The following is a 22,739-nucleotide window of genomic DNA, read 5'->3' on the forward strand; positions in this document are numbered from 1 at the left end:
CAAAACTCCAGCTCTGGTACAGTACATGTATGTATTTTGTGTTTGTTTACAAATGTCATTTCAAGCTCCTAAAAATGTTCTCCAAATGCTCAAATTTTTACACGATATTGGTAGATATAAAAATACAATTGCCATCCAATGAAACCACAGACTCATTAAGTGAAAATGAAACCAAAGATCTGAAGTGAAAACAAAGTCATACCTTGGTTTACAATGATAGAATTTAAGGTATACATACAGTACTTGTTTGTAATATTCTATGTATTAAAATTAGTTCTGAAATATAGTTCCTACATCAAGCAGGTTCTTTCAACACTTGTTCAATCTCAGCTGCCAATATATACATAATTATAACTTGATCCATTTTTACTGAAATCTCTCATAACAAACCCATGTACATATACTTCCAACGCACTGCAGGTACATGTGCAGTATCTATGGTATAGTGTCACGTTTATCACACCATAAACATCCTTTTCAGCTTTCTCGGCCTCAAAAAGTGAGCAGATTTCAGTGATACATGTAAATGCCAAAATAGCTATTCTGTTCTATGGTATGTCCCCCCCAAAAGAGACAAATGCCAAAATATATAAGGTCATTGTGAGGGCAGACACTGATCACGGTTCATACAGGAAAGTGTTACCAAAAAAAAACCTGATCCACTTCAAAACCGATCTATGTACAAAAAGCCGATCCACTGGAAAATTTGCATAATGGCCTGCATTATGAAAGTACAAGTGTTTTCTTTCTACAGGTAGCTTGCCCAGTATTCATATGATGAAAAATTTTCATGAACTATTTTAACAACCAATAATTTTGTCCCCGAAAGTACTATTACAGAACCAGTCTCCATTTAGTGTCAGTATGTATGTACATGTAAATATAAGCATTTGCATGCAATGGGCCAATGTTTTGGTCACAACAGAATCAATATATTTATGACCCCAAATTCTTTAGTTTGAGACTACAAATGTGTGTGGACGCTTGATCCATTACATCAACATTTATGTCTTAAAGTTACTTGATCTCTGGACTGACTGTCTTTTCAAAGATATTACATTTACTTTCGCTCAAACGACGGGTGAAAGAATAAACTTCTGATTGTTTTACTAAATCTGTAAATATAACATTCAAAGGGGGCGTTTTTGTATAATTACGTCTCTGCTGATTCACTTAGATGTATGACAATTATTATATATTTTTACAAGTAAAAATAAACCCAAACTTTGTCCTTTCAAGAAGAACCACAACATACAAAACATCTTGCTTTAAAAATTCCTAACTAAAAATCAATTTTTTTACAAACACCAAGATGAGCCTTATCAAATCTTTTTATGCATTTATCATACTTTCCATTTTATCAGGAGCAACCTTCATCCATTTTCATTCTATGTATGTACCCATCACATAAAGTGAAAAAAAAAATCACTGTGGTCATTAAACCTTTCACAGAGCACTTAGCCTTTACGCTCCCTCACCAGGGACATTTTAAGAATCAGACTGTGCATTGTTATCACACTAAACTCTCTGGAGGCTTGATAGGATCAAAGGTTACCATTTTGTAACAAGTAGCAGAAAAGCTGCTTCAATGACTCCCATAAAATGTTCTCTCAATTGAAACCTCCCTACTCCTAGCAGATGTGCTATTGGCAGTGTTGTAGTTGCAGAGGGCTTTGAAGACAAAAGCCTGGTATTCCTTAGAGTAGCTTCGGAATGGTTCGGGGACGTTTCTGTCACTGATATGCTCTTGATCAATGATGGGAACAAAGCGGATATTTCTCTGTCTCTGACGAAACTCCGTCTCCATCAGACCATAGATGAAGCTAAGAAATGATTGTCAAAGGCAAATCAGCAACAGATAAAACAGTAATGCCAACAACAAGGGTTATTATACCAATGGTATAAGCAAAACCAATGTATTCAAGTCAAATAGGTGTTTTCAGGAGACACTGAATCTTACCCACAAGTGGGAATGACCTGTTAGAACTCTAGTAACTTGATACATGTACATGTAAAGCTCTATGCTTAGCACCTGTCTATTCACACATAATGCATGTTATTGCGCATGCATCCATATTCGGTAACTTACATGTACATATGTACATCATTTGATATGACTGATGTTGATGTTTGAACAAAAGGTCACTGGTACACACTCGCAGGATTTTCTGGAGCAAGTGTTGACAACCAGAGGCAGAAACTGTCAGTTACTAATTCTTGAAGTTATGACTGAATACATGTTGAGAGGTTAACTGAGATCCAAAAGTGTGAGAATTCTAATGAGTAGTGAAAATAAAATCTCACCGTGTGTTCAAAGGAGATTTTACTCGGCCTCCGATTTCTTTGATGTAGTCCTTGTTACAGATTATGATGATGTGAGTTGCCTGCAAGAGACAGTTTGTGTCATATACATTTCATGGTTCAAGACTTTTCATCAAACTTTTACTGTGCTATTCCACCCATCAAAGTCATAAATCAGATCTTCCAAGTCATACAGTGTTATAGTGTAGACAAAAAAAGACAGCAGTGGAATAATCTTCTTCCAGTGAAACTTGACTTTGGCAATTTTTGACAAGACTCTTAAAAACTAAGAGTTCAATCAACCTGCCACCTGACAGTGAGATTAGAATTCAGGCCAGTATATACAATGTAAATAAAACAGGGACTTACTGTCTTGTACAGTCGACTTGTTTCCTCCCGACTATGTGTTGCAGACATAAAGGAGTCTATCTTCCTATCCACAATCACATTTTGGCCTGCAGTCTTCAATGCCATACCCAATTGGAATGCCCTCTTGAAGGATGTGTAGGGATATGTGATGAACCAACAATTGTCTGTCCGTGAAAATGGAAACTAGGTGAATACAGAAAGACAAACTATAAATTCCATTTCTTTTAACCCTAACACTCCTCAGTCCTCCAACAGGTGAAGGATTGAGGAGGGTTAGGGTTAATAAGTAAAGATGGGTGAAAGGCCCCGATATCAAATTCAGTAATTTGTACAGTGAATTTGACCACAAAAGTTAATAATGAATTTAACCCTCTAAAATGGAAGTCACTCTTTGGATAAGTTGGTCAGTGACACAAAGATGTGTTAATTTATGAACCCCAGAGGGATGTCAGTCTACCCTCTGTGCTATCCACCAAATGTGCTTCACTGTTCCATAAGAATAATTTTGCAATAACCAAGGGAGTGAAGAGGACTGCACAAAAGAGCATGAGTTATTGTGTGCTGGAAAATAACTGATACACACCGAAGTGGCATAGAATTGTGTTCCCATAGCAACCACATGCAAAACAAGTTGACGGTTGGTATTTGTGCCTGTGTGCTTCCACACCATTGGAAGGTTACGGAGAAACCGTTTGGGAGGATTTACATTTAGTCTCCTAAATCAATGGACAGACAGAAGCTGAGACAGGCAAAATGCAGGTAGACAAACAATAACAACAACAAAGTGCTAGATAAACTTACTCCTGTAGGAGTCTTGTACTTGAATTGGTGAAGCACCTGTTTCAGTGGTATTGACTGGAGACACAGACCTGAGTGGCTGGATGGAGCTATGTCCCAAGAACCCTGGCCCTTGAAGCAGATATTCAGGACCAGATTCGTTCGACTGTATTGGAGCAAAGTGTTCGTTCTCTCTGATACATATATTTGACCGACTGCTTCTGCCTGCACTACGTGGGGGCCAAGTTGAGAAGGCATTCCTAGGATCAGAATCCGTCAGTCGGTGTGGATTGGGATTTAATTGTAAGCCATTCATGTGGAGAGAACTTGAGCGATCTGAAATCAGGGAGATCTGGCTCCTGTTGAAATTCATGGGTGTCTGCTCATAATTGGGTCCTTGTGCTCCAAAGTCAGGATTGAACTCTGCTTCAACTTGCATGTCAGGTTGTCGGTTGCTACGAGGCTGAAGTACCTGTAGATTGTGAGGATCTTCAGGCAAGCCAGGGGAACAAGGTTGCCTCTGCCTGTCAGCTCTGGTTGAGGCTGAATGGTCTGGCCATCCATGATAAGATGACTCCTGTGGTGAAAGATGGGGCTGCTGTTGGCTAGGACTGTGATTCCGACAGCAAGAAACCATTGAAGGATATTGTGATGAGTTCTTGTAGCATCTTAAGTCAGGGCTAAGTTCTCCCTGATGTGATGGGTTACATGTACTTTGTGGAGAAGTCATAATAGGCTCATCATAGTAATCCAGGAAAGTTTGGTCTGAAGAGGGAGAAATTAAAAATTAATACAATATCAAATCATTTCAATTAAACAAAAAGTTGCCTTGAGAAAACTGAAAAAGTGATAACTGACCATATTGACATGATTTAAAAAGACACACAGGATTAAAAAAGAACAAAAACAATACATGTATGCCATGTAGAGCACCTGCTAAAGTGTGAAATATCATACATTGTATTTCTAGTTTCTAATTTTTCTTACCTTCACTCATTTTTACAACTAAAGATGCAGCATCTTTTCGTCCCAGATCCTTCAAGACGGCAATTAGCCATTGAACTGGGACGTCTTGATCAATGGTGAGGCCACGTTGCCATTCTCTAAGCACCTCCACAGTGGGAGAAAAGGATGGGCTTTGACACTTGCTCTCCATCAACTGTAAACAATTTAAGACAAACCCAATATTTTATATTCTGTAATTCTGAGCATAGGCTAACATAAAAGAACAAACCCTATGACAACGAACACACAACAATGATTTTATGCACAAGCAGCAAATGCAATTGCCATCAGCAAATAACAATTAAAATTCCATTGTACTGTTGTAAGATCAAAAACAGAGCTTTGACTTGGGAATGGAAATGGTCTGTCAATTTACAAATAATTGAGCATCTTTTTTTTCCGAGACCTAGTGTGGTTAATCAAAGGAGTCAACATTTTAAATTTTTTTCCCAGTTAAAGCACCTAAATTACCAGTGTATTTTTATTTCTTAATATCCTGACCATGCTGACTGCATTTAAAAAAATCTCTAAATTTATTGATTTACCTCAATCCACTCATTGGTGAACTTCTGTTGATCAAGATGACTTGCAAAGAGTCTCCAATCTTGTCGGGAGGCAGGATCCAATTTTGCGCGTAGGGCCTCCATTGCTTTGACAGTAATGCGTGGCCTTTTGCGCACTGAAGGCGCCACGGATGATGACATTTTTGAATACATGGTGACACACGTACTGTCATACGTGCCCCCCAGCAGTTACATCTATGTCATTTGTCCTGGAAATATTTATACAAAATAAAAAGTTCAAATTAACATACAGCTAGTAGAATCTTCTCTTAGGACAACAAGAAGCAGATGATGGCAAGTCTGATAGTTGCATTTTGAAAATGCTCATTTCCATCAACTATTTAAAACTACTGAGAAAAGTACCTATGTGTTCTTTGCCCAGTCTGGGTAAAGTTTCCCCAGATTATTGTCATTTTCTTACCTGGATGTTGACAGGTCGCAGTAAAGCATTAATCATGTACTGATTACATGTACCTTCAAAGACATTACATTGTCAACTAGAGACTACAAGTTTCAAAGACAAATTCTAGACATCTTAATGACCATAACACATTCCAACTGGTGTGCATCTACAGTTGTGTAGCTGCGATCAATTACCACAAACTGCGTCGTATCGAAACACAAGTCTGAAGCAAAATGAATACAGCACTGCATAGTCTATGGTACACTGAAGGAACTACATGTAATGTACGTGTATGTACATTACAAGGCAAAGTCCATGAATATATCATAAAGCAATAGCACACCCCAGAGGGTACATCACAAAGCATAGGTGCTATTGCTTGCTCTGTACGTTCCCTCTAAATAAAAGCTCAGGTCAAATGAGACCCACAGCTCTGTTCCTATTGGATGACAACTCATGTACATGTACCAGTAGTTTGTACAGGTAGTCCAAATTTGCATAAATATGAAGTCACTGAAGCACAGTTGGTCTACATGCAAATTACATACCAATGCCAACAACACCACCTATGACGCTGTATGGTTTACACAGCACAGTTGAAGCAATCTTGTGAATTTAGGCAGAACCGTTTCTCAGGTTGGAAGTTTTACATATATGGTGCCTGCACTTAAAGGACAATTAAATTCCATGCCTTTTCCATGACCAAATTATGAAAATCCAATAATTCAATTTCTTGGACTATTCGGACTGTTAAAGTTGCGAATAAAATGATGCATTTTATGCACTTATTTCCATGACTTTAGTCATTTTTATAAAATTCCATGACTTTTACGGGCCTGGAAAAGAAAACATATTTCCATGACTTTTTTTATAATATTTCCATGCCACAGGAACCCTGCATACATGTAAATGTTTCCAAGCATTTCTGTGGGTGTTTGTTTTTCATTGGTTTTGTTTACTCTTGAATCAGTTGGACTAGAATACTGAGCACTGTCAGTTTTAAGGTACATGTACACAAGTATGCACATTTTATACATGTTGTCACTCTCAGTATCACTTTTGCATTATCCTGAAATGTTGAACAACTTTTAAATTCAATTTGGTATTCTGGAGCACACATTTAACTTATGATGTTATGAACCAATGAATAACTACTCTGTGCGGATGACTGATAAAGGCATACATGTACATACACCAGCAACGGAATGATTTTCAAAGTGGGAGAGGGGGACTACAGTTAGATCATCAGGTATCAGTCATTAATAGCTCGATCCACTGAGTCCTATCCAATTATAGGACCTGCAAAAAGTGGGGAGGCCAGGTCCCCAAGTTGAAACTGTGGGGGGGGGGCACTGCCCCTCCCTTCCACTGCCAGTGTGTACGGGCATCCAGTTATGGTCTTTCTGAGGGCTAAGGGAACATTCTGATTCTTTTCATTGTCGGGCCTACACTTTGGGAAGGAAGACTCACTTGAGAGTGAGACAACAGAACCCCAACATCATCTTTCTCTTATTGCCAGTGTTTTAAAAAAAAAGGTTTTACAAGTAGTTCCTTTATTTAAGGGGAGGGATTATAATGAACCCGTTGTCTCCCCCCCAAGAGTTCTACATCATGTGCATCACTTATTTTTCCTTACAGTGGTAAGTCAGACATCAGAAATTTATAACAAACATGAATGACTTGAGTTTTAGAGTCAAATTTAGCAGGCAAAATATTAAAGTGTTTACTTAGAAAGTATAATTTTTCAGACCAGATTGTGCGCAGGGTGCCTTGTAACTTATTTGTTTCTGATAAAAATACAAATGCAACTTACAATGTGTTTCATGTACTTACAAGCTTCTTTTCACCTACAGGAAAAGGGCCATTTTGAAAAGTGCAAAAATGAATGGAAAGAGATCCATCCCAGGACATCACTTCATGCCCTGTGCACAAACCCTTGTTTTCTTAATAGATGCTTTTTCCCTGATAAAGTTGACATTTGTATGTGTAGGATGTTTTCTCTTTTGTGACATGTCTGATGGCTTGTAAACCACCGCAAGGAAAAATCTGTGGTGTCTGTACACTAAATAAATAAAGGAATAAAGGTCAGTTAAGTTAGTGATGGTCCCCTCCTTCATGCAAATAAATTCTGATGAGAAACTATTCATTTTTTTTACTTGGTACTAACATGTACACTCTCAAGTTGTATTGGCACTTTCATGGAGGAACAGACTTCCTCCATGCCTACAGAAATGCAGAATTCCATAACCAAAATAACGAGTACATAAACAAGCATGATGTAGCTTCTAAGGCGATAAGCAAAGCACACACGATGCATAGTACACTCGAAGAAAAATAAACCATAGACTCATATAGGAGTGCAGGTGTACACATCAGTAATGAACTGCGGACATAATGCATGTACATGTACAGTGGCTACATGTCCATGTTATTCCTGGGTATAGCACTACACACAAGATTTTACGTTGTCCCTTTTTGTCATCTTTCTCTTCCAGAAAGTAAATAAAAGATTTGTGTTACTTACCAAATGAAGGAATGAATGCTTTCAATAAGTTTGTTGTAGAAAACATGGGGATCTCTGATCAGGTTAGTCCATTCACAGGTGTCATTGCTGATCAGCCGGCACACGTCACGATCACGGAGGCTAGGGCCGGGACACACCTGCATGTCGCGCAGGTGCAAGCGCCAAAGCTGTGAACGAATAATTTTATTACATCTAAGATACAGAGGGCGGTATAACCGGTTTGTGGACCAAGCTAGATAAAAACTCATCGCCGCTCCTGACCAGCTCTACAGTGCATGCATATGTACAGCTCCCGATTTTGGCACCCGGAATCCGCCGTCTTTAAAATTTGTTAATGTAGTTCTTTCCCGTACTTGTTATTGTGCATACAATATCAAAGTGTAGAAAACTTAAGAAAATTCCTTTTTGGTAGGCTAAGGGGGCAACGTCCGGATTCCTGAAATAGTTTATAGAGTCGGACTGGATTCTAACTCCATTTCGGAACACGGGTGCAAACTTCAAGCTGCCGGCTACAGAACTACAACACGTCAGTGTTGTAAAAATGAAGGACTGAAAGCACGCAAAAATAATTTACAACCGAATGCATTCAAGATTGACGGGCTACTCACCCCTAAGTCCAGTGGCGTATATACCAGCGGAGCGGTGGGAACTGGCCCCCCGACCAACAGATTTTTCGGACTTCCCCGAGACCTAAGTGTTTTATGGCTGCGTGATACTCGCAACCACTGAAAAAGGAGAAAATGGTAAGAAAAAAAAAAAGAAACAGAGACACGCTCTTGTTTTAAAGGTAAGGTTTAAGGGTATAAAGGATGCCAACCGGTAGGCCTACATCTTTTCATGAACAGCGCGCCCCTATAGTGTCGCATGGTGTGAAAATAATGGTTATAATATCTTTCATGCCCGTCATACGCAGTACGTATGCTACCGCAAGAAACTTGAGAAAGCTTACTTATCGTATAGCGAGAAAAATTCTACACATTGTCACTTTTTTGTTAGAACTCTTCATTGTTTCAATCCGCCTACAAGCCAACAACTGGTAAATAGTTTTGACTTTTCACGACATTCTGGCTTTGCCGTTATATCTGAAAGAGAAAAATAAAATTTATTGGGCTGTGGAGCTTTCCATGGTGAAGATGAAAGTTGCAAGTTAGCTAAAGAGGTTTGCGGTAGTACCATGCGAGCATGTGTGGTTCTGGAAAGAACTGGAGGGAAAAGAACTTGAACAACCGGTTCGCAGAACCACACGTATCCTTGCCGTCGCAAACTAAAAACTGCGTATGACGGAAAGCCACATGGTGTGTTTTTAAATTGCAAGATACAGGCCTAACGTGGAAGTCACATATTGAAATTGGAGGTCATGTTGGTGCTTGGAAAACTGTTTGAGTTCAATTGTATTAGTCAATTTTGTTAAATGGCGCACTCATTCCGTAAAAGCATCCCAGCTAGCAGCGCGTACATGTATAATGTTGCACTATCATTACTTGTCTCATTGGCTTTCCATACGCTACGTTGATCGCTCATCAGTCTAGTTCCCAGGAGACATGAGATACCAGTTCACATAATGATGTGAGTACCCGACGAAGTCCACAATGATGCATCATGGGTAATTATTCCCTGAAAATGGCGATCTTGTAATGTCTCAGATTTACGAAGGATCGAAAACGCGGTGAAATTCGTCTATTAACTACGTGTCCTGCATTGAAAAAGATACTGCTATTACTGAGTATTAGTGGGGTAAACGTTTTTGGTAGTTCACTAGAGTTTGGGCTCTTTCTTGAAGATCTAGGAAGGTGAGTTGATACAGGATGAATGAATTTCACAAAGCCCAATCAAATCGTGTACGTCAAGGGCCTAGCCAGAGAATAGAAGGCGGTAGCCCCACTACTCACTAGTGTGGTACGGACTCTCACTCCCGATCCATCCTCATTTTTTGCCAACAATATGCTCAATAATGGTAGTTCCATATAGGTTAGCTATTATTAATTGGGTCTTTAGGGGAAGATTTGCTTAATTAAGCAAGTGCAAAGGGATGTTTTATCTGGTACGATGACTGATCTACTTTCAAAATGCCACAGAATGGGGAACCATCAAAACAGTGAAGTGCAGAAAGGCCTAAAGAGTAGTGCCGTACTACTCAGGAAGTAACACAGGCCAACGTGATCGCCATAATAAGCTTTACCGCAAGTACTGTACTGCATGGGTGATTTTGCACAATGTTAGGCATTATGGGAAGGAAAAAGGGACAATGGTTCCATTCCGTATCTGTAAAGGCTTATACGCCATGAAACCAAAATACCATCTCAACTTGAAAAAAGTCATTTCATGCAGGTGTCTTAATTGAACTTTTTGAATTCCATGCCATTCAATTTAGCCTTAGGAAGAACTAAAATTATCAGGGAAAAATGTGGTTCAGGTCATTTTAAAAAACTTTTTGATGTAACTTACGCCTAGGCCTACATGCGTTTAAATAATGACAGACCGACAAAACCCTGTGTGTCACCATGATCATATACATGTACTCCCCTCAACCATACAAATATTGATTCTGATTACATCATAGGGCCCTTGGTACTTCATGCGGCAACTATTGCCATTGACACATGTAGTCGATAGCTGTGTAATTGTTGCCTTTTGTTTTGAAATCAGGTTTCTCAAGGCTGCAAACCTTATGAAGCAACTAGACAGTGGAGATTTTTGTAGTTTCGCAGAATGGAGCAAGAAGGAAAATTAGAGGAACATCTGCAAGCTTCTACAGAAGAATTGATTGAGTTTCAGGGAGAGAGGGTGGGGCCTGATGGATCAGAAGGTGGGATGCTGTTTTTAGTTCATTGTTACTAGACTGTGAATGCGAGGAATGAACAGTTGTTAACTGTTGATGATTTAAACACGGATTTTTTTCCCACCTGTGTCTGAAAAAACAGGAGCGGTTGCAAGTCCAGAAGATGAAAAGATGATTAGAGCAGACTGTGAGGATGACGATGGAGGGGATGGAGAAGAGGAAGGGGCGGAGACTGATGACAGTGGGGAGGAGGATGAAGATGATGTTGAAGACGACGAATATGACGAAGGTAGCATTCTTGAGATTTGAATAAAGACAGATCATGCTGCTTGTTTCATAGAGCTAATCAACACAGAAAAGAAATTGTTTTTCTTTTGTTACATAGAAGATGATGATGCTGAAGAGGGTGATGAGCAAGACGAAGATGAAGAAATGGAAGAGGATTTGGGAGATGAAGACGAGGACATCGAAGAAGACGAGGAGGAATGGGAGAATGTTGATGAGATGGAGAAATGTCCTGTTTGTCTGGATGTCTTCTGGGACAAAGAAGTTGGATCTCCAGAGAGCTGTGATCATATTTTTTGCTTGGATTGCATCTTGGAATGGAGTAGGGTAGGTGCCATTTACATTATTGGCGAGGTTAAGAATGTAGCTCCTCAATAATCACATTGTAACCTTTGGCCTTTTTTATTTTTTCTCATATTCAGAACATCAACACATGTCCAGTCGATAGGAGTTTATTTCGATCCATCCTGGTCCGTCACTCCCTCCATGGAGAAGTGGTTAGAAGGATTGAAGTTGATGAGAAGAAACCAGAGGAGCAAGATGAGGATGATGCCACATATTGTGAGGTAAAATCATAGATGTTGTCCCCGAAGTAGGGGTCTTATAGAGTGACTGGCCTTAATTGGTTTCAAAGTTCATATTCATTGAGCTCAGAAGAGCAGAAAATATTTCAGCAGAGAAAATATTGGCCGAGGAAAAACAATTAACCGACCAAATTGTGTATTGCTAATGAGTGGCCACCAGCTTGTTTAATTTGTGCAGAAACAATTTACAAGTCAAGGTGTTTTATGATGTACACTACTAGCAAGCTTTGGCTCAGAATCTTCATGAATTCAGGCCCACATGATGTTTTGGCTTAGAAGATCACTGTCAAACTTTGCTAGTGGCTTTTGGCAACTCTTAACTTATTCTTTTGACATTTTGTTACTGATTTTGTGACAGGTTTGTGGACGCTGTGATAGGGAGGATCGGTTGCTTCTTTGTGATGGCTGTGATGCCGGCTATCATTGTGAATGCCTTGACCCACCACTTGTACACATCCCCATCGAAGAATGGTATTGCCCAGAGTGTGTAGCTCAAAACAGGCATCAAGGTAGGACTTGTCCATATTTTGTACCTACGGGGTAGTCCCATATCTCTTGCTGCACATGGGAAGGAGTATATTAAGTCTAGATCTTGTAGCAAAAGTGAGGAAAGAGTAAATTGTGTTATATCAAGTAGGATTCCAGAAATTTGGAAGTAATTGAGTCTTGATTTTCCTTTATTGATACTGACAGAAGATGATGGTAGCGAGGAAGAACCCGAAGTAACTGAACTTCGCACCTTACAGACTACTCAGCACCTGGGTGAACGCTCAACAACTCTTCGACGACGTCATGTGACCCCCGCCAGAGCTATTGCGCGGACTCATGTCAGTGAACGCGTCCGAGCAAGGATTACCCGGGCAAGAGCTGCTGAGCGCGAAGTTGAACAGGTATGCAATGAAAATCTGCAAGATGTGGGTGGCCGCTCCTTAAGATGGTAGTAATTGTGTCCATGAGCTGGTGGCTGCTCCTTAAGATGGTAGTAATTGTGTCCATGAGCTGGTGGCTGCTCCTTAAGATGGTAGTAATTGTGTCCATGAGCTGGTGGCTGCTCCTTAAGATGGTAGTAATTGTGTCCATGAGCTGGTGGCTGCTCCTTAAGATGGAAGTAATTGTGTCCATGAGCTGGTGGCTGCTCCTTAAGATGGAAGTAATTGTGTCCATGAGCTGGTGGCTGCTCCTTAAGATGGTAGTAATTGTGTCCATGAGCTGGTGGCTACTCCTTAAGATGGTAGTAATTGTGTCCATGAGCTGGTGGCTGCTCCTTAAGATGGTAGTAATTGTGTCCCTGAGCTGGATTCTTCACTTTGAACAGTGTACCGACTGTATTCTCTTCGCGATGTATGAGCAAATGCCCTTGTTGGGTTTTGAGATGCATCTTAAATGTAGCGTTGAGCCAATTATTGCAAAGACCAGCAATAAAAAGGATTTATGCTACTTTTGCACAGAATAAAGAATATGATACTGAAATTGTTGTATATTTGGAGGATTTTGAAAGTTCCTCAGCACAGATGCTATGCCAGTGAGGATTAATTTCTTTTCTTTATGTATATTTTCCAATGTCAACAGCGTTTATCTGGAACCAGCAGCACAGCTAGGAGAAAACCTGTTAAGCATAAGACGACCAAGAAACGCAAGGCTGTTAAGAAACAAACCACAAAAAAGAGGAAGGTATCGTCAAAGACGACTACGTCATCTGGGAAGATAAAAAGAAAACGGAAAATAAAGAAAAAGAAAAAACGATCCAAGGTAGGACAGAAATGTTTCAAACGAAGGATACAGTTGGATGAAAAATACAAATGTTTTGGTTTGACAAAACAACCGTTTAATGCAGTCCAGGAATCAGACTGGTCACATTTTCATGGTTGCTTATTCTAATTTATAATAATTGATGCAAAATGGATGAGAAAATAATAATACTGAATTAAGATTTGACATTTTCTTTGTGGATTAGATTAAGAAACGTGTAACCAAGGCTGCGGTTCCAAAGACAATCCGTGGAAGGATTGCTGATAGGTTGATGCTAGTCAAGCCTCGCACTGGAAGCATGATGCCTGAAGTAAAGGTCAAAGGTCAACAGACCCTAGGAATCCGGAGGAGCGAGATTGGAGCAGCAACGTTGATGATCACTGGTAGTGATAACCTACTTGACATCAGGTATCCACAGTTAATAAGATCTCTCTCATCAGGTGCCATCTTTGAAGGAGAATGGCACATTTGTATATACATTGTAACTTTGACGTGTGCCTATACGCGGTGTGCAAAATGTTCTAAAATAGCACGCATGCTGATCCAAACATCTTTGAGGGGGCAGTGTGATGAGCGTCTCAAAATTGAAGTTAAAAAAGCCTATGAACGTGGAAATCTGTTGGAAGTGATGTCATTTGAGAGGGACCTATTGATGAGTGTTCATATTGTCCACTGCTGCAGTGAACATTCAGTCTTAGTTTTATTCCGTTGATTACCAAAAGATTAAACATTTTATCAGTACTCAAAAACAGCTTGGGTGTGATTTTTAGGTAGCAGTGTTTGTTTTTAGTTTTGCAATCTAACACTTAAATGAGAATTTATAAGTTGTCTTTTTTTCTGATTTTATTGCAGTGAGACAGCATCCACAGGTACATCTGAAGCAGCTACAAGTAGCATACGCACTCCCCAATTGTAAGCCACCTTTTAGAAAAGAATGCATGAACATTGCTTTAATGTTAAGGGCCAGTCACTCTGCTGTTTTGTTTTGTTTTTTACTGATGTACTGATGAATTCATCGGGATTCTCAGAGTTGGTTAGATTCATGATCTGTGTCTTGTGTTCATGATGGCAGTGTTTCCTCTTCATCAACCTCCGATCTTCTTGGAAGTATCATTTCTGGTCAAGACATGCTGCATATGTCAAGCAAAGATGTCACCATTAACAGGGATGGATCTTTAACCAAGATTGGTCATGGTAATAATTGAATCCTTGCTCTCTAAACGTATCTTATTCCAGATTTAGTAATTGGTTATAAACTGAATTCTTACATCACAGGCATCAGTTGTAAAAATAGTTGCCATATTATGATTTTGATTGTTATGGGTATTTGTTTTTCAATTCAACAGACAAAGAATCAAAGTCAAGAAGGCACTCGTCCTACCAAGACAAAGGACAAAACCCTGGAGATAAAACAAGTCCAAAACAAAGCAGTACTTCCCCCGATGACCATAAGAGGAAAGAAAGCCGAGATCAAGTGCTTCAGTCTGCCAAGGATGGAGAGAAACGTACGCGATTCCAGGCAGAGCTGGAGGAGGATTGTGAGAGAAATGTGACCCTTGAGAAAGCTAAGGAGGATAGTGAAATTTGGAGGGAAGTTACAGGAACAGGTCAAGGTAGAACACATGAGGAGAAGTATCTTGAGGGAAGGGGAAAGAATCGAATGGCTGAAAGGAGACATTCCAAGAAGAATCTGGATTCAGAAATGAAAAGTGATGAAGATTCTGGTGATGAAGATAGTGGAGAGGTGGAAGAAGAAATGGAAGATCAAGATGAGATGTATGGTGGGTGTTTTCTCCTTGGGCAAGCAGGTAGGGCTGAGATGCAGCAAGGGGGATTCTAAGTTGAATTTTTTTTCCAGAAATGACTGTTTTTTACACTCGTAGAAGAATCCTTGACCCGCACCCCTTGATATCAAGTGGTGATACATGTTTTCAATTCCCCCTCCTGAAAGAAAAAATTTTAACCTCTTTTTTTTGTGGGGGGGGCTTGTCCAGTGGCTTGATAAATGTTTTACTGGCATTTACTCCTTACAGGTGTAATGGTCTTGTAATGTTTCATAACATACTTTGATACACTGAAAAAATATTTAACCTGTTGACTTCTCCAGAAATTGTGTGGAAATTGAAAAAAAATGAAGTTCAAGACACTGCTGCATTATGCATGTGCATAGTCGACTTGTAATGACTTATTAGTGTAAACTCGTGTGGTTTTGTAATAGATGTGGAGAAAGTTCCCAGAAAACATGATGGATCCATAACCTGCCGAGTGTCGAGCAGCAGCTTTGAGGAGTCCCAGTCTGAAGAAGAAGGTGCTTTACATGGGATAAAATCTTCCAAGAGGTCTTCTGGAAAGGAGGGAGTTATCAAAGATCCTCAGAAATCAAAGCATCAAGATCGTAAGAGCTTGAAGGCCAGAGGAGATGAGGCTAGAAAGGGATCTGGAAGATCAAGGCGGAAATCATCATTGGAAGAGGGTCTGATTGATGAAGATGAAGAGGGGATGCAGCCTAAGAGGAGATACTCACTTTCTGAGGAGGAAGGCTTGATTGAAGATGAGCAAGATTTTAAGATGAGAGTTGAGAAACAGCGCCAGACTTCACTTTCAGATGAGGAAGGACTAATTGCAGATGATGAGGACGGAAGTAAATCAAAACTGTCCAAGGAAATGAGGAAACAGGAAAGCAGTCGAGGACGTGCTGGACATTCATCAGCAGAAGAAGGAGAAGTCAAAACTGATGAGGAGGACGGTCCTAGTAGTTCTCGGAAAAAAAGAAAACATGAACGCAGACGTGAGCGGAATAGGAAGGACACTCGCACTGTAGTTATCGATTCAGAGATGTCATTAACAATTCCAAAGAGACCACTGGTGGAAATTCAGAGAGAGAAGATGAAGGCCAACCCTAGAAGCTCAGATCCGCCCTTATTAAGAGATAGGGAGTTTGATCGTCCTGGGGAACGGGGTGTATTTAGTGATCTCAGACATGTCATTCAAGTAAAGAGAGATGTTCCATTTAAGAGACCAAGTCGCTATGAGGCTTATTGGACAGAACTAGAAAGACGAAGGGCCATGGAAGCCCAGTTGGCAGAGAAATCAGTAGCATGGGAACGGCATGGAGACTACGAGAGACCATACCTGTATGAGGAGGATTGGAACAGGATGATGCTAGAACGCAAACCTCTGGAACATCAGTGGGAGAATTTTACCATCCATCGAGAGAGGTCACCTACAAATTGGAGAAAAGAGCGGGATGTGTTAGAGGGAAGGGTTGAGACAGAGAGGCGGATTGAGATGCCTCAACAGTTGGACCTTGAAAGGAGGTTTGAAACAAAAAGAAGAGAAGGGTCAGAGCAGAAGATGACATCTGATCGGAGGTTGCCTGAACAAAAGGTGGAAGCTAAGAAAAATCCAGAACGGGAAAAGAAATCAGATTCATCCCGAATCAGCTCCAAAAAGGTGGAAGCAGACAAAGAAAGAAGTGATCAAAGGAAAGTTTCAGACTCCAAAAGAGAAGAAAGACAAAAGAGTGATGTTGAAAGTAAGACAACGCACAAAGGAGATGGTAATCGGAGACACAATCCTAATCCAGGAAGTAAGAATGCTCGACAGAAATCTGAAGATGGTAAGAGAGAATCTAATCCTAAGGGTGATGCCGGGCTTTCCGAGGAGGATCATCGTCCACATAAGAAAAACAGAGAGAGGCAGGAGAAGGGAAAACACAAGAGTATTACAGGCACAAAGAAACACAAGGAAGGAAGCAAATCAGACTCGCATAGTAAACAGGCAGAGTCTTTGAAATCTTCAGGCAACAGGGATAAGGATTCACATAAGGACAGACACAGAACCTCAAAGCAAAAATCAGAGACAGATTCTTCCAAAGGTAGACATGAGAAGGAGTCCTTACGTGGAGGAGGCAGAGAACATTCTAAAGAACACTCACATGAGAAGGATAGGTTGGAGAAGCATGATCGGTCATCATCCAGGGGTAAGGATCGCTCCATGGCTGAGAATAAACACCCTGCACAGAAACACAAGCAGTGTTCTGAATCTCACAGCAAGGAATGCTCGACCTCACAAGGCCGGTCTGACCGCTCTAGCAAACATTCACAGGATGGACATGTCCACGAATGGATGGAAGCTCACAGAAACACCAGTGACAGCGTGAATTCTGATAGACACAAACGAGAAAGTGGTAAAAAAGCAGACCGTGCCTCTGCCTCACATGAAAAAGAAAAGAATCTCTCTAAAGATGGCAATAAAAGCAAAGAAACAGGAAGATTGGAGAAAACTAACATCCAGCAAGCAACGAGCACGAGCGACCAACAGATACCTGCCCAGGCGAAGTCAACCAAACGTAGTATCAGGCGGGCATGGAGCCCAAGTACATCACACACGGGAGAAACAGAGGATGAATATGAAACAAGTCAGCTATCTTCCAAGCAGCTGCCTATCACAGTGCCTGCCACAGAAATGGTTTCTGATAAACCAGTGCTTGAAAAAGTGAAGAAGAAAAAGAAGGATAAAACCAAGAAAATGAAAAATAAATCCGGGGAAAAGGAAAAAGATGGCATAAAAGGCAAGAAGGTGAAAAAGACGAAAGGTAAGGGTAAGAAGCAGAAGGTTGTTGAGCCAGAAATTACTGAAACTGCTAAAGTTGTCACAGAAGAAGTGAAAGATGATCAACCACCGGAGCAGGAACTTGAACTACCCACAGAACATCCAGAAGAGTCTGAGGAAACACCCCCTGAAATCACTGAGAGCAAAAGACCTGCGCCATCTCCCATTGGAGCAGAACCTGCTAAGAAAGCTAGAATAGAAGAAACCCCCCAAGACACACCAGCAGATATCCAAAACAAGAAAGAAAATGAAAATGATGCAAAGGATGAAGATTCTTCATCTGATGTTGAAATGGTCATTGGGCCGGTGAAGAACATTTATGATGAAATTATTGATTTGAGTCAAATTTCTTCCGATGAGGAAACTTTTCCGCAAATGGCAACCTCTTCAAAGCAAGGAAAAGACAATACTCTATATGATCCATTTGAACCAACAGCATCTCCTGAAACTATAAGTTCTCCAGATGTTTCTGAAAAAACTATTAGTGTGAGACACTCTAGGAGGTCAAGGGAAAGAAGTCCTTCCCCTGAGAGGAGAAGTAAAAGAAGCCCTCAGCCAAGATCATCTCCTAGGCGACGATCAAGCCCTCACAGACAGAGAAGTGTGTCTCCAAGGAGGAGAAGTCCACCGCGACAAAAGGGCTCATCCAAAGACCATGGGTATTCCTCAAGAAAACAAAGTATTACTCCACCTCGTAAAAGTCTCCAAAAGCATAGAAGTCCAAGTCCGAGACGAAATGCCTCTGTTCATAAACGTACTCATTCACCAAGGAGGAGTCCATCACGGTCTCGAAGGAGGTCTCCTAAAAGGCATCTCTCCCCTCGAAAGCGGAGTTTGTCTCCAAGAGAGCAGAGCAGTGCTAAGAGAAGGAAAGCAGAACCACAAAGAAGACATAGCATATCTCCAAGAAGAAATATGTCACCCAGAAGACGGAAAGCCTCTCCAAAGAAAAGCATTTCACCACGGAGAAGACAGATATCTCCACGGAGACGAAGCAGGTCACCAAGAAAAAGGAGCTCATCACCAAGATGTAGACCTCCTCCAAAGAGAAGATCTGTTTCTCCCAGAAAACGAAGCATCCCGCTGAGGAGGCGAAGCATTTCTCCAAGACGGCGGAGTGCCTCCCCCAAAAGAAGACACATGTCACCCACAAGAAGGGATCCTTCCCCAAGACAGCGAAACATCTCTCCCAGAAAGCACATACCAGAATCTTCAAAAAGGCAAAATGTATCTCCTAGAAGGAGAAGTGTATCCCCACATAGACGAGATTACTCTGCATCTCGAAGAATATCTACTAGAAAGAGTGTCTCCTCTCGAAGCTCTTCATCTAGCTCCTTAAGCTCAAGGAGTCCAAGTTCCTCAAGTACCTGGTCATCGTCTTCTGATAGCTGGAGCTCTTCGTCATATAGCAGAAGTCGTTCATATAGCAGAACTCCTTCAGATAGTAGAAGTCCGTCACCCAGAGTCCGAAGATACTCAAGAGATCGAAGCTCCTCCTCCTCATCTCACTCCGAAAGCAGTGTCTCATCTAATCGAAGCACATCCCTAGAAAAGACCCCACCTGGAAACCGGTCTCCAAGTCCCAAAAGACCAACTGCAGTTCTTCATCAAAGTCCAACTCAAACAAGTCCTGAATATAGACAACGGATCACATCTGCACCCGAGAGGACTTCACCAGTGCAACCCCGTCAGGAGCTTCCAGACAGCACTCAGGGGTCATACAGATTGGCACCACCAAGTCCAACATCACCAGATCAGACTTTAGCACCTGCTACCAGTACAACAGACTCGCACCTGGCCTCTAAGGCAAGTAGTCAAATAAGTCACATCCTTGGGCAGCTAGCGAGTAACCCAGCTATCCAGTCAGCACTCAACTCAGCAAACTTGATGAAGAGTCAGAGAGACCCTGAAAATTCATCAGAGGGTTCCATCTCAGGATTTCTAAAATCCAGCGAGACATCTTTCACATCGCCACCAAGCAGACCACTAGAGATAAGAGAAGAGCTGGATGACAAGGGTCTACACACTCTTGCTGATGTCACTGAAGACAACATTGAATCATCTGCTGTTGACCTGTACAACAAAAACTCCCGTGAGAGGGTAAGTGAAATCAGAATGAATTGAAATATTTCAGTAGTGATCAACATAAGCTGTGCATGAAAAAAAAATAGAAAGAAAAGGAGAAAATGAGGGAATAAGGCTCCCCCAAAACTTCTATTTCCTGTTTCCCGACCGATCCTGAAATTGTTATCAGCAAGTTACAAAAACAAATTTTTTTAAAATATAAAAGAATGAAAAAAAATCCTGATGTCTTTTTTTTGTCTTTCTTTTCTCATGTTAAAAGTGCTTGTTTTTACATGTTTTCCTACTTACATTTGCAATTTTTGAAAAGAAACTTCCATTATTTTCACAAGTTCCCTTCGGGTTTCACCAAGCATCCTGTTGTTTTCCTCAGTATCTGAAGAAGTTACAGCACCAGGAGCGTGTGGTAGAGGAAGTCAAACTAGCCCTGAAACCATACTACCAGAAACGAGAAGTCACCAAAGAAGACTACAAAGAAATACTACGAAAGTCTGTTAATCAAGTAAGCACCTGCTGTGGTTTCTCTTAGGTTCATGATGGGTGTGGCTGAGGAAAGAGAGAGGAGTTTTGAGGTGTACGGTTTATGGAAACACCTTCAGTCCCAATCAGACCTTTTACTTTTGCACCTTTGGCTTATGCCTTAAACACTGAATAAGACACAGAAGGTTCTGTGTTTAGATAACTTCTGTTTCATTCACTGTGACCAAGATGTTGACAAAGATTTGTGAAAGACTTGACACCTGATGGGTTTTTTAAAAATTTAATAGGAAATATGAAGTGTTCGACATGAACCTCAAACCTGTCCTACAGAAGAAAGCTATGGCAAATGACAGTATATGTTCGTGAGTTTTCAGGACGGTGTAGGGCCAACCTCAGCTCAAGCAAGTTTTTGTTCTTTCTGTATCATGGATTCAACTTGCATGGATTGTTTCGTCATTTTTGGCAATTTTGTTGACCTCTTTTTCCTCATAGGTGTGCCATAGCAAGAGTGGAGAGATCAACCCTGTCAAGATCAAAAGGCTCATTGAGGGATACATCAAGAAATTCCGCACCAAAAAAAAACCGGATGAAAAGAAAGACACGGGCAGACCAGACCTTGCCTTCCGTTTGCTGACCAAGAGTTGAAGAGCACCTGTCCCATGAGTAATGATTAGATCGTTTTATTTCAACTGAAAGTTATCACCCTGATGGGTCCAATTTGATCAAGTAGCTCCCCATTTCTTAACCTTTAGACTAAGGAGACTTACCTGTGGCCAGTGCTTGCTTATTAGAAGGTGCTTTATTTTTTAGCATCTGCTTTGCGGCCCAATATTGAAGATTTCTGTTTTTGATTTGTAACTCATTTTTCATAGAACAGTGATAAAAACATAAGAAACAGGTGGCAATCGGGGGAGGAAATCCCCTTTGTTATCTGGTGTGTGAACATGTTTTAAGTTTAGAGAATCAAGCGTTTTAGATGGCTTGGCTGGATTGTCATTAATCCAGTCATTTTGCTAAAAAATACTTGTACGTTCTTGTGATAACGTTTTCCTCTAATGGAAGATAATTTGAGACAAAATGAAAGACAACAAGTCTCGTAAATTTAATGTGTATTTTAATTGTCATTAAATTCATTTGCTTATACCATTCTCTAGTTACATCTGTTAGAATAATTAATTTTGAACTTTATAGTCTAGGTATCTGTAGGCAAACACTGCCTTTTTCTTATCCTGGAAGAAGAATCCTCAACATGATTCATGTATTGTATACACAAATAGTGGTTTGTACTGTCTTACCTGTGTAAAATGCTGTTATTGATGATTGAAAGTTGTCAGATCTTGAGAAATGTAGTTGGTCACATGAATTCAATGATAACATTGATATATTTTGCACCTGCTAATTAACACTGACAGTAACAGGTAAGGAAATACATGTATGTCATGTTCCCAGTGGTCTGAAAATTCAACAATAACCTCCAATCAAAATGGAGATTTGTGTTTGTCAGGTTTGTTCCAGGGTTTTTTCGTTTTTGTTTTTTTTTTTAGCTGTGCTGGAGCCGTGGAATCTATTTTTTAAAATTTTTTTTTGGGGGGGGTCTTTTGGTGTGTATAAGACGGTGTATTACATAAAGTGAGTTCTGTAGCATACTTGTCTACAGTTAATGGGCTCAATTATAGTGCTCTAAAAGGTCTTCAGAACGTAATAACTTAAAAATCTTAATTCTTTATTCTGATAGGAGTTTATTTTTAAGTGTCTTTTCCGCGGATAAACGTTTTGATGCGACGGCTGCATTGCAGAAAGTATCGCTTGAAAGTATGATTTTTTTTAACAGTTTGGTCAGTTTTGGACTTGAAAAATGATTGCTTTCTGTTTGTTGAAACAACGTGTATATATCACATGCCTAGCAGTTCCTAGGTTTACTTAAAACCGCACGTAAGAAGTAAGTTATTGTGTGTACATTGCTAGCATGATAGACTAGTTGTATTGAAGCAAATGTGGTTCAATTACTGCACGTAATATTAAATACATGTACTGTATACATGTACTGGCTAAAGTCACCTGTTACTGCAGTCATAGCACCATTTAATGCAAAATGCATTTAATTTGTGAAACTGTAGCGTCGATTTCACATATTCATAGAAAAGTCCATCGCAAGTTTAGATGGCACCACCATACAGTCGATGCGCGATTTCGGAAGAAAACAAAAAGAGCTAATCAATGGAAA

The 22,739-nt window shown here is 40.4% G+C and overlaps 2 protein-coding genes across 4 annotated transcripts; one reads left to right on the forward strand and one right to left on the reverse strand.

Annotated features, from left to right (window-relative positions):
• Nucleotides 1-12: 12 nt before the first annotated feature.
• Nucleotides 13-8,100, reverse strand: LOC110987348 (uncharacterized). 2 transcript variants are annotated; one of them, XM_022250010.2, is made up of 7 exons: nt 7,943-8,100; nt 4,998-5,224; nt 4,435-4,606; nt 3,472-4,212; nt 2,671-2,834; nt 2,305-2,384; nt 13-1,823 (listed from the first exon to the last, which is right to left on the reverse strand). In XM_022250010.2, the coding sequence occupies exons 2-7, from the start codon at nt 5,166-5,168 to the stop codon at nt 1,586-1,588; spliced, it is 1,566 nt and encodes a 521-aa protein (XP_022105702.2). In that variant the 5' UTR covers nt 5,169-5,224; nt 7,943-8,100; the 3' UTR covers nt 13-1,585. The 2 variants fall into 2 exon arrangements, with proteins under 2 accessions (XP_022105702.2, XP_022105703.2); XM_022250011.2 differs by lacking the exon at nt 7,943-8,100 and adding an exon at nt 5,437-5,752.
• Nucleotides 8,101-9,534: 1,434 nt separating this feature from the next.
• Nucleotides 9,535-22,572, forward strand: phrf1 (PHD and ring finger domains 1). 2 transcript variants are annotated; one of them, XM_022250006.2, is made up of 15 exons: nt 9,535-9,732; nt 10,589-10,748; nt 10,864-11,010; nt 11,107-11,333; nt 11,429-11,572; nt 11,949-12,099; nt 12,284-12,480; nt 13,160-13,339; nt 13,545-13,747; nt 14,192-14,251; nt 14,412-14,533; nt 14,686-15,147; nt 15,558-20,053; nt 20,409-20,537; nt 21,008-22,572. In XM_022250006.2, the coding sequence occupies exons 2-15, from the start codon at nt 10,652-10,654 to the stop codon at nt 21,158-21,160; spliced, it is 6,768 nt and encodes a 2,255-aa protein (XP_022105698.2). In that variant the 5' UTR covers nt 9,535-9,732; nt 10,589-10,651; the 3' UTR covers nt 21,161-22,572. The 2 variants fall into 2 exon arrangements, with proteins under 2 accessions (XP_022105698.2, XP_022105701.2); XM_022250009.2 differs by having other exon boundaries at nt 14,686-15,120.
• The last annotated feature ends 167 nt before the right edge of the window (nt 22,573-22,739 follow it).

The sequence above is a fragment of the Acanthaster planci genome, linkage group LG20 (genome assembly GCF_054643075.1).
Source record: "Acanthaster planci isolate LZ-2023a linkage group LG20, COTS_SCS, whole genome shotgun sequence".
In the NCBI taxonomy this organism is placed as follows: Eukaryota; Metazoa; Echinodermata; class Asteroidea; order Valvatida; family Acanthasteridae; genus Acanthaster; species Acanthaster planci.